This window comes from Pleurodeles waltl, chromosome 1_1 (assembly GCF_031143425.1).
Source record: "Pleurodeles waltl isolate 20211129_DDA chromosome 1_1, aPleWal1.hap1.20221129, whole genome shotgun sequence".
Lineage (NCBI taxonomy): Eukaryota > Metazoa > Chordata > Amphibia > Caudata > Salamandridae > Pleurodeles > Pleurodeles waltl.
The window spans coordinates 951,452,098-951,464,504 of NC_090436.1; the positions used below are offsets into that span (position 1 = coordinate 951,452,098).

A 12,407-nucleotide genomic window follows, 5' to 3' on the forward strand; every position below is an offset into this window, starting at 1 on the left:
TTGACGCACATTCGGCGCAAACAATGCCCCATATTTATACTTTGACGTCCGACCCCGCGGGCGTCAAAGTTCCACCATGTGCGTCATTTTTTAGAAGGGGGAACCAGCCTTGCGTTATTTATATGCAAGGTAGGCGTTCCCTTCTAAAAAATGACTTTAAGGCCTGTGCCCCATATTTATACTGTGACGTCATTTTGACGCACAGGAGGGGGCAGGCCTTAAAAAACGGCGCCCAGCCTGATGGGCGCCGTTTTTATCGCCTGGGTCAGGGCAGGTGTTAAGGGACCTGTGGGCTCAGAAGGAGCCCAGAGGTGCCCTCCCATGCCCCCAGGGACACCCCCTGCCACCCTTGCCCACCCCAACAGGACACCCAAGGATGGAGGGACCCATCCCAGGGAAGTTAAGGTAAGTTCAGGTAAGTATTTTTTTTTGTATTTTTTTTGTGGCATAGGGGGGCCTGATTTGTGCCCCCCTACATGCCACTATGCCCAAGGGGACATACGTCCCCTGGGCATGGCCATTGAGCAAGGGGGCATGACTCTTGTATTTGTTAAGACAGGAGTCATATCAATGGGGGTTGGGCGTAAAATAAAATGGCGCAAATCGGGTTGAGGCCAAAATTTGCCTCAGACCTAACTTGCCCCATTTTTTGACGTCCAAGCTCCATTTTCCCCTACGCCGGCGCTGCCTGGTGTGAGTCATTTTTTTTGACGCACACCAGTCCGCAGCGCCGGCTAACGTCATCCAATAAATAAGGCGCCCGCATGGCGCTTTGGAATGGCGTTAACATTTTTGACGTACAACTGCGTTGGCGCAGTTGTGCGTTAAAAAGTATAAATATGGGCCTAAATACGGTAACACTTGTCGAGGAAGGGATGTGGTAGGATGTACTTTAGATTTTTTGCACCAAAGACAAAAACGTTTCCATTTGAGGCAATATGTTTTGTTGGTAGGATCAGCTCTAACCTGTGCAGGGATATTCCGACAATCCTCTGGCATGTCTAGGTATTGTAGCTCATGGTGTTCAGGAGTCAAGCTGATAAATGCAGAGAAGTTTGGTCTGGATGAAGGACCTGATGATTGTTCATCAACAACAAGTCTACTTGAGGCTTGAGTTGAATGTGTTTGTCCACTGACAGCATGAGGAGCTCCGTAAACCAGTTTTGTCCGGGCCATCGTGGAGCTATGAGTATCAACTGGCATGGTTCCAATTAGATTTTTCAGAGAACCCTGGGAATAAGTGGGATCAAGGTAAAAGCGTAGGCATAAATTCCAGACCAATGCATTAAAAGGAGTTCCCCCAGGATCCCTTTTGAGGGTACCTGCTGGCGTAAAACCAGCATTTCTTGTTCTCCTGTGATGTAAAAAGATTGAGATTGGGCTTGCTACATTGTTGAAATATAGCATCCAGGACCAGTTGGTTCAATTCCTGTTTGTGAGAACTCGGGGACGTTCTGCTTAAGGTATCTGCTAGAGAGTTGTGTACTCCTGGGAGATGTTCTGCCCTTAAGTCCACCTGAGGTCATAGTGCTCCACGCCAGATAGTTTGAGCTTCTTGGGACAGAATCCTGGATCATGTACCTCCCTTTTTGTTGGAGAAATGCATACTCATTGTGTTGTATGTTCTTATCAACACTTAGGAACCTTGAACTCTCTGCAAGAAAGCCAGTGAGATTTCTCTGAGCTTCAGGAAGTTGATATGCATCTTCAACTGTTCTGTAGTCCACCTGCCTTCAACCTGTAGGTCTTGTAAATGAGCTCCCCATCTTTCCAGAAAAGCATCTGTTGTAATGACGTATTCTGAACGGGGGAAGAAAAGTCAGCCCTGCAGAGAGATTGTTGGAGCTTGTCCACCAGGGAAGAACTTCTTTCATGACAGGTGTGATCTATCTGTATGATGTCGTCGAATTGCCCTTCCGATTGGAGCCACTGTTTGCCCAATTGCTCCTGCAAAGTTCGCTTTTTGAGATGAGCATGAGGTATTAAGAAAATGGCTGAAGACATCATGCCTAGAAGTGATCAGATCAGGCAGACTGAAGTGCACTTTTTTTTAAAGCAAACAAGCCAGAATGGAAAGTTTCTGTTGTCTGTCTATGGACAAGAATGCCGTGTTGAGTAATGTGTCGAGAGTGGCTCCCAGAAATGTTACCCTTGTGGAAGGCGTAAGGAGAGACTTCTGGAAATTGACTGTAAGACCCAGGGTTTGAAAGAGATGAAGACACTCAACACTATCCCTCAATGCCTGAAGGAAAAATGGAGCCTTCATCAACCAATCGTCGAGATAAGGGAAGACTTGAATGCCCTGTTGTCATAGGTGAGCTGCCACTGGAGCAAGACATTTTGTAAAAACCCGGGGAGCTGATCAGAGACCAAAGGGAAAGACTTTGAACAGGTAGTGAGTACCATCTACTGTAAACCTGAGGAATTTGTGATGGTTGGGATGGATGGGGATGTCGAAGTAGGCATCTTGGAGATCAAGGCTTGTAAGAAAATCTCCATGGTTGAGAAGCTGGAGAAGTTCCTGAAGAAAAGCCATACAGAAAAATTGTTTCTTCAGGTACCTATTGAGTTTCCTGAGGTCGGGAATGGGACACCACTCCCCTGATTTCTTCCTCAAGAGGGAAAAATTGAGTAAAATACCCTTTCTTTTTGGGAATGCGGGACAAGACCTGTGGCGCCTTTTGTCAACATGATCACAGCCTCCATGCAAAGAAAATGAAGGCGAGCTGAGAGGAATTTTGTCGGTGGAGTCTGGGGTGGAAATTGAGTGAACTCCAGAGTATGGCCATGCTGATCCAGGACCCTTTGTCCTTAGTTATTTTGCTCCACTGACGTACGTAATGAGAAATTCTGGCACCCACTGAATGGTGAGGAGGGATTATAGCTTTGAAATTGTCACTGCTTCCTAGCAGTATCTCTGGTGGAAGCGGGCTGCCTTTGTCTTGGCTAGAGTAGACTGCCAATGGTGGAACTCAATAGGGTTGATGTTGTTGGTAAATACTAGAGTTGAGAACCCACTTGATTAATGTTGAGAAAATAAATTTGCATAATGCACTTTGCAAGCAGTCAAGAATTCATTGAGTCCACGTGTTATGATTCAAGTGTATTTATTGGTTTATTTATTGATAACCAGTATTGGAAGAAACTTGAAGGTTGCACAAAGAAAACAGCCAACACGTGTTTCGCCCCTTGTGGTATGTTCACCTAGGGCTTTCTCAAGGCTGCAAGTGATGGAAAATGAGCGAGTCAGGTCTTAGAAAAGAATCTTCCAAGTATTAGTGAATTAGGAATAAGTGAAGGTCGTGCAGGGCCCTCACCCATCAGTGCTGGTGTTCAATTGACTGCGCAAAGATAGTAGAATTGTGTACGAAGAGGAAAGCCTGAAAATGAGCCCTGTGAACCTAGTCTGAAACACCTTTAGGGGAAAAGAGACAAGAGAGTGTTTACTTACTATAACCCCTTCCCTGTTAGTCAAGATTGAATAAATATCAAGAAAACCTATGCAAATATTAGGATTAGAGAACCAAAAGGTCAATAGACAAGTGTAAAGTTGACAATGGTGCTGGTACAACAAGCTAAAATATAATGTGAAGGTAAATGATCCAGGATATCCAAATAGTCCCACTAGGTTAGTTAATCATGCACTCCTTGTTAAAGATATTCAAATAAAAACAAAGGAAAATCATACCATTGAGATATTCATTTGAAATTGTTCATGATAACAATATATGTAGTCTAGATACAAGAAATATACCAGAAATAAATGGCTAGTATACATTAAGTATTGTAGAAAATTACAAAAACAGAATGGCACTAAGCAGTTTAATCGGCAGTAAATAGTTATAATAATATGTCAAAGTGAATTTACGTAACATTGAAGTGTACTATTAAAGGAATGATATTGAAAGAGAAGATGATCTACTAATGTATTGTGAATTTAACTAGTGAGTTACTACTATACAATTATCTACATTCTTTATAGTTAGCATTGTCTGCTGATATAGACTTGAAAGTTATAAATGATATTAACAAAAAAGACCCACATGGAATGGTCTAAAAAGTTAATTGCGGGTATAGCAATGTAGCTGTATCTCCGAGACTCACCCAAATACCATTGGCGAAATCGGGAAGAAATCAATACGGGCTTAACAGTGCAGCATGTTAGTCAGGCGCCATATTGAGATCATCTAGAACGAGAGCATGCGCAATAGGATTTATTTAATTGAAAGTTGCGTCCGAGTCCTACTTCTATTTTAGGAACACGAAATGTGAGGAAACTAGAATGTGAACGGAGCGCCATGTTAGAAACGGTGAAAGACGCGAGTAGGCATGTTACCCAAGATATATGTCACATGCGTACTTTGCCTTATAGGTTGATCGTCATATTTTTGATGACTTACAAATTGTACAAAGGCTAACCCTGTTATTGCTAGCATATTTACAGTGGTATAGATTGTGCAATTACAAACCATGGCTTAAAAGTCGGCCATGTTGTGTATGTAATAGAAGTCAAAAAGGGGTGCCGACTAGTTATAAGCTACCTAAGTAGTAATTATTGTATAGTTGCAAAATAATATTCTGGGAAAATAATCTTGATACTTATACACTAATGAAATATGAAATTGGGGACCAATAACATGAACTTGAATTTGACTATGTATTTAGGACCACTAAGGGCCAGATGTAGCAAAACGCCAATTTGCGAGGTGCAAAGTGCGAGTCCATGCGACTCGCAATTTGCACCTCGCAAATTGGTATGCAGTACGGTGTCTCAGACACCGACTGCAACTCGCTATGGGGTCGCAATGACCCACCTCATGAATATTCATGAGGTGGGTCGCAAATTGCGGCCCCATAGCGAGTATAGGCACTCGCAAACATGGAGGCCTGCTGTAGTCAGCAGACCTCCATGTTCGTGACTGCTTTTAAATAAAGCAGTTTTTTTTTTCTCTTTGCAGCCCGTTTTCCTGAAAGGAAAACGAGCTGCAAATAGAAAAAAATACCGAAACCTTTTGTTTCGGTTTTTTTCAGAGTAGGCAGTGGTCCATAGGACCACTGCCTGCTCTGAAAAAATAATTTTGTGAGCATTCACAAAGGGGAAGGGGTCCCGTAGGGACCCCTTCCCCTTTGGGAATGAGTTACCATCCACTTCAAGTGGATGGTAACTGCGAGTTGATTTGCGACCGCTTTCGCGGTCACAAATCAACTTAAATCGCGGTGCGAGTCGCAAATAGGAAGGGAACACCCCTTCCTATTTGCGAGTCGGAAACACATTTTGCGAGTCGGTTCCGACTCGCAAAATGTGTTTCTGCATCGCTTGAGGGCTTTTGCACCTCGCAAACGGCGTTTTTCGCCGTTTGCGAGGTGCAAAAGCCTACCTACATCTGGCCCCTAACTATCCTAATATATGGAGAATTTAAATGTGTCTTTGATATGTTCACAGTAAGAGGTAAGATTAGAGTAGAAGGAGAAAGGAAGAACAAATATACTCGTGACTCAAACAAATAACTGATAAATAACAAAAGAGAAGTACTCATATATAATAGGAATAGCTTTGCAAGTAACAGGCCTAGATTAAACAGTATCCTTTTCAAATACAGAAATAACATGAACATGAATGGCCACTAATGAATAATTAGGCGTGAACTTGCAGACAGTCGGATGTTAAATATAAGGGTTGTCCTTGTGGATTCAGAGGGGTCCCTTTAGGTTATCAACAGCTCTTCAAAACAAAGTGATATACTTGGGCCTGCTTTCAGACTGCACATAACAGAACAAGATAAGTAGACCATTGGTATGAAGTTCATCAGTGGTATAAAAATTGTCAGGCAATATTGATCAAGCTTTACTAATAAAGCCAATAGTGCCACTCAGGATCCTTGTTAAGACCATGCCGTACAGTATCATAACGAATGATGAGTCGGCTTTTATTTTCTCGTAACTGCAGTTCAAGAATAGGATGTGGTTTCAAGTGCATCAGGCCACTAAAAGTAAATGTTCGTGTATGTGGGTGACATTTCACAAAATGTTCGACCAAAGGAAGTTTGGGGTCATTTTTTTGTATATTGCGGTAGTGTTCCTGTATCCAAATCTTTAATGCTCTGGTTGTACACCCTATGTAGGATTTATTACAGGGACAGTCCATACCCCTACTTGAGTTCCCATCACCAAACCTTTAGCCTCTTTCCGGGCATTCTCACAGGAAGGGGATTTTGGACCTTTGCTATTCATGGGAAAATTGATGTTGTTGGTAGGCTGGTCAAGAGGACTGCTGGTAAGATTGTGGCTGGTAACGTTGGTACCCTCCACGATGTGAGTAAGATCCACAGCGATGTGCACCACGAAAATGCATCGTACGGAACTGGAGAGTTCTGAGGGATCGAGCTGCTTCTGTGTCCACCTTTATGGTCTGTAGAGTGTCATCAAGGTGCTTTCCAAACAAAGAGCTGCCATCAAAGGTCATATCCAGGATTTTAGTTTGCACTTCTGGGCAGAAAGATGTGGTCTCGAGCCAATCTTGGCGTTGAAGTACAGCCAATCCTACCAATTGCCAGAAGCCTATGGATGCAATATCCATTGCACAATCAATAATTTTGGATGCCGCTCTTTCGCCCTCCTGCAAAATGTGTGTGGCGTCTGTCTTCTTATCATCTGGCAGTAAATCCAGGTATGTGGTGATGTCTGACCACATTTGGCAATCATCACACCCCAGAAGGCCAGAGAGTTTGCAGCCTGACAGTCATACCTGACATGATTGTAATTCTTTTGCCAATATTGTTTAGCTGCCTGCCCTCTTTATCTGGCAGACGTTATTGGGGTGGAAGGATTCATTGGCCTGCATTGTGCGGCCTGAGAAATTACCGAATCAGGCCTTGGATGCCTGATCAAACAAGCAGGTGAATTCTCTGGGGACAATGCGGTCATTGACGGTGTTGGCGCTGTTTTTGTCACCGTTGCAATAGATCTCGTCGACAGTGTGGTGGTCGTTGTCGACGAGGTAATCTTCATTGATATAGCTACAGTTAGCGATGTCATCGCTGATGGGGTAGATGACAATGGTGAAATCGTCATTGGGCTCCTAATCTCTGCCGTCAATGATAGATTTGAAGTTTTTGGTGTCAACGACAATACCTTAGCAGTGATTTTTGACTTCTTTGAGACAGGTTCCGATAATGATTTAGGCTTTAACAGAAGGGTTGAAGATGGATTTGAGGGCTCAGATTAAGAGTCTGAAGAAGGCCTTTTCTTGTTTTTCCTCATGCGAGGAGCCTTCTGCAGCTCCATTGTTGGTCTTTTTTAAGGCTTTTTTACTGTGAGGAATCATGGCGAGACCTTTCCCTTTTCCTGGAAGTCTGTGAGGAGATGGCACACGCACTACTTTCGTCCTCAGAAACTATGGCAGTCTTGGTTTTGAGTTTCTGTAGCCAAAGTAAAAGCCTTCCTTCACGGTCTTTCAGGGTTTTTGTCGAAACAGTTCTGCATATCTTGCAGTCTCTCACCTTGTGGAATGGATGAAGACAATTTATACATTCTCTATGAGGATCTTCAGAATGTAGTCTGTTCTTCCCACAAGTGGCACAAGCCCTGAAGAGTCCTTTCATAACTAGTTCTGGCATGCTGGAATGGAGACATAGCAATTTTGAGATCACCAAATCAGGAACAAAACTAAGGAGAGCCCAGGGAGACTCCCTCACACACGACGTGTGGTGAAAATCTGAGGGAAGATGCCTCTGTTGGGAGAATTCTTAAGGGTGCTGTCGCCTGATTGGTCATTTTTCAACTTTTTTCCTTTTTTTAAAAAGGACATAGATAGGCTATTAAGCTGAACTTTGCATTCCCTTTACAGACTATTATACCGATATATACTGCATACTATAATACCGTGGGACTTCCACTTCAATGATGGGAATGATTCAAGAATGTGAATCTATGAAAGATACCCCAATACTGGAGAACTAGAATATCTGATCCACAGTTCCTAGGGCACTAATACATGTTGTAAAAACCCACTTGCAAAAAGCCAACCATGGTACCACATTTCCAGCTTCCTTTTTTCCGGGCAACATCATATGGAGGTTGAGATTAATGCTCATGCTCCAATGTATTTCAAGCCAAATAGAGTCCTGCATTAGAAGAAATTTGTGTTTAGACCACTGAGGAGCACTGAATGAGCGTTAAAAAGCAGGGTCAAAATATTAAGAAGATAAATATATGTAGGCAAGTATAAATTTACTACTCTTAATTCCACATCTGCCTACCTTAAAGATATAGTCAAGGGACTTGTAACTGGAGTAAAGTATAATAAACCTACACTTGCATATATATACTTTTGGACCTCAATATAATCTAGGACCTGACCTTTAGGCACATTAATATTTCCCAAGCTATAGTCAGTACAAGGGCAGAACTATTGGCGTACTGAACCCACGAATCCGGAAGTAACTATATAAACTTGCTGTACTGCAATAAAAAGCCCTAAAGTCAAGCTTTTTCAAAGAGGAATTTACCTTTCACACAGAAAGTTCCAGGAGTACCCTCTCCAGGAAGAAAACACCAGACCCCTCTAACAAGTGCTTGCAGGACACTAGGGGGCATATTTATACTCTGTTTGCGCCGGATTTGCGTTGTTTTTTTTTTACGCAAATCCGACGCAAAACTAACTCCATATTTATACTTTGGCGTTAGACCCGTCTAGCGCCAAAGATCTTGGAGTTTGCGTAATTTTTTAGCGTGGACACCTTCCTTGCGTTAATGATATGCAAGGTAGGCGTTCCCTTCTAAAAAATGACTCCGAGGCATGTGCGCCGTATTTATACTCCCGGGAGTGGGCGGGTCAAAAAAATTACGTCCAGCCGCTTTTGCGTCATTTCTTAACGCCTGGTCAGGGCAGGCGTTAAGGGACCTGTGGGCTCGGAAGGAGCCCAGAGGTGCCCTCCCAAGCCCCGAGGGACACCCCCTGCCACCCTTTCCCACCCCAGGAGGACGCCCAAGGATGGATGGACCCATCCCAGGGAACTTAAGGTAAGTTCAGGTACGTTTTTTTTTTTTTTTTTTTTGTGGCATAGGGGGGCCTGATTTGTGCCCCCCCTACATGCCACTATGCCCAATGACCATGCCCAGGGGACAGAAGTCCCCTGGGCATGGCCATTGGGCAAGGGGGCATGACTCCTGTCTTTGCTAAGACAGGAGTCATGTCAATGGAGGGTGGGAGTAAAAAAAAAATGGCACAAATCGGGTTGAGGCAGATTTTTTGCCTCAGACCGACTTGCCCCATTCTTTGATGCCCAAGCTCCATTTTCCCCTACGCCGGCGCTGCCTGGTGTGGGTCATTTTTTTTTACGCACACCAGTCAGCTCCGCCGGCTAACGTCATTCCATAAATAAGGCGCCCGCATGGCGCTTTGGAATGGCGTTAGCCGGCGTTAAATTTTTTGACGCACAACTGCGTTGGCGTAGTTGTGCGCCAAAAAGTATAAATACGGCCCTAAAAACCTTTGTCCAATCTACGCCATGCCAGATCTCTCAGACCTAACTGAGTTTCTGTTTCTCTTGGCTAAAGGTTTAGTAAGAAGCTCAACATTAAAGCACCGGAAAGTGCCACAAGAAGACATATCAGCACCACACAAAACATGGAAATTTAATAATTTATACATAACTAAGTACTTTTTTTTTTTAAACAGTTGAAAATATTTTTTTGCGTTTTGAGGACAAAATACAAAACCCTCAACCTGATGGCAAAACCTAATTAAATTCCCAAAAGTTATGAATGAGGCTTTAGCAGCTCTGTAATGTTTTGTGGTCCGGAAGAGGCTTCATTGTTTCGGCCCGTCTTCTGTGAAAATTCTCTAGAACAACGAATTTCACTGAAAGGAATGATCATCCCATGACATAGATGGCAGTTGGGAACGTAAAGAAGAGTTTAGTAAGCTTGGAGAGAAATCTCTTGCCTGGATGTTTGGCTTACACTTTGCCTCCCTTATTAGAAGTGTAGTATCAACTTTTGTATTGCACAGTGTATCTGACAGGATTCCTGTTCTCATTGTAGGCCTGCAAGTCGAATTGTCGAAGCGAAAATTAATGGCAAACAGGGTAAGTGGATGGAAATTTGCTTATAATTCCTTTAATGTAAATTTGACATAACTTGGACATGGCATCTGCATTTCTCATATGTTTTGTCGTCATTATATCACACATTCAAAAGGTGATGGGAGGAATGCTTGCTAATAGGCTACGCACCGGTAATCCCTCGGGTAGCATTCAACACTTGCTTAACTCTCCCCACTCGGTCCCTCCAGAAGGAGCACTGCCTCTACTCGTGTTTCCTTCTGAGAGTGCCGAGGCTGAAAGTTTGGGATGGACGCTTTGCTCTGGACCCTTTTTGCTTACATATATACAAGAGCAGTGCTTTAAATGGAAAAAGATAAGTGCAGGTACTCACCAAAAAGAGTGGTGGACTGGGGTGGAGTTTGGGGTGGGCATAAGGGTGGTGCTAAGGGCGGGGCAAGGGGCGGGGCTAGGTTTTTGGAAATTCTAAGCTTTGTGTGCCAGAAACCTGCATGCACTGTAAGAATGAACGATGTATCTGTCCATGAGTTTTTACACTAATGGCCATTTATATAGTACTTACATAAGACGTGGTGATTATTAATCAAAGTAATCCTTCTTTAGCAATCTTAGAATAACAATGTATTGATGAAAAAACAGCAACATTCCCAATGTATGCCTTGCTGTTTTCATGTATTTCCTTGATGCAGGTTCATGAATCATTAAGCCAAATCCCAAGGATTTTAACGACAGGTAACACAAGGATCTCTGCAGCAAAAACAATAACCAACTGAGCTACCTACATAAACATATCTGTGATCTGCATGTTTCATTCTGCGCATTATGGCAGACAGCATTATGGCAGACACGTTGATCCAGCTTTCCAGGGGGAGCTCTGATAGAGCCAGCTCTGTTCTGGAGAGAGTCTCGCCCTGATGACCTTGACTAATTCTTAAACAGATTGTTTTAAATAGTGTTTTCCTTAAATATATTTGTAATGTAGGTGATGTTTGCATTTTACAGGCAAATGTTGTGTTTATGATGAATGTAACCTCCATAAAAAAGTTTATCGTATCTCAAAATAGTACCTCACACATGAGAAAAGGGAGAGTGTCACAGAGATTATTTATAGTAATAGTGAGCTGATGCTGTGTTACAAACTTAAATTCACGTCACTTTCCCAGAATACTAGATGTAAACACATTTCGAATTTCGCTGAGTGTGTCTGTGCACTGACAGTGTCCTGGCCAAAGAGGGCACAAAAGAGCTGAAACTGGATCATAAATTCTAAGCTGTTCCAAACAGGGGCCCCTAAATAAGTTTGGCCAAGGGCCAAGAAAACCTTAAGATGCCCCTGACTTAAACATCCATTTCAGACTCTGAATCACCTTCAGTTTCACACAAACACAAGTTCCACATTTCATTCTCACAGGCATAACTGTGCCTGCAAACTCGCACACTTTTGGCTTTTGATTTCCATCTCTCACATGCTTTCTGGTTTCTCCCATTGTGAAGCATTTTCGTTTTTCTCTTCTTCTGTCGTTCGCTTGCAATAAATTCTTGAGGCAGAAAAATAAGTGGCGGCCCTCAAAAATAAGTGCCAGGCCCGCACCGGAGAAGAAACCACCGGCTCAAATTAAGCACTGCTCACATGTTGTCTTTTTACACATACACTGCCGAACAGTGGCAGCTCTCAAAAATGTTGCAGATCCTGCACCAGAAGCAGTGCCCTGAAGGATTCAGTATTCACCATAAACAAATAACAAAACATGGTCATTGTTGATCTTTGTTCTATGCATAATGTGTGTGGACTCCCATAAAATATGTGAGCAGGGGCTGGTAGTCCCAAATGGCCTCCAATGTAACATTTTAAATCCATCCCTGATTTTTACAATACATGCTTTATTGCTGAGATTGTTTTATTATCTTGCGTAGAACGAAAAAAAGAACTACAAATCCCAGAATGCACAGGTTTGGCCTCTAAAATTCAAAAATGTATGAAAATGTCACATCTTCCATGTAACAATTGGTTTGGATCTGGTTTTCCATCTAAAGCAAAGGGTTGCCAATTGTAGAACGCTACAAAAAATAATTTATTTTGCCTCTAATGTAGTTTTTCTTTGAGGTTAATCGGGAAAGATGGGGGAGAGGGCAGGGATTTTCTTTCACGCAAACGCCCTCACTTTAAAACGCTGATGGGTGAAAATGTGCAGGCATTTTAAACAACGGGCTTACTAAACAAGTTGCACTGCCCTGAACAATGCTTCCCACACCCCTGCCCATTAGGTTTCACAATCACCTTTTACCCTCACCTTTTAAGCTGAAGATAGCGCCCTGCAGCCTCACCTCTCCCCTCCTTGGTAA

The 12,407-nt window shown here is 43.0% G+C and overlaps 1 protein-coding gene across 1 annotated transcript in view; it reads left to right on the forward strand.

The window, feature by feature from the left end:
- Positions 1-12,407, forward strand: part of LOC138285433 (uncharacterized protein C4orf17-like) — a 135,144-nt gene that overhangs the window by 118,006 nt on the left and 4,731 nt on the right. The window contains exon 6 of the mRNA XM_069225383.1: positions 10,045-10,088. Within this exon, the coding sequence (XP_069081484.1) occupies positions 10,045-10,088 (44 nt within the window). The remainder of the gene's footprint in view (positions 1-10,044; positions 10,089-12,407) is intronic.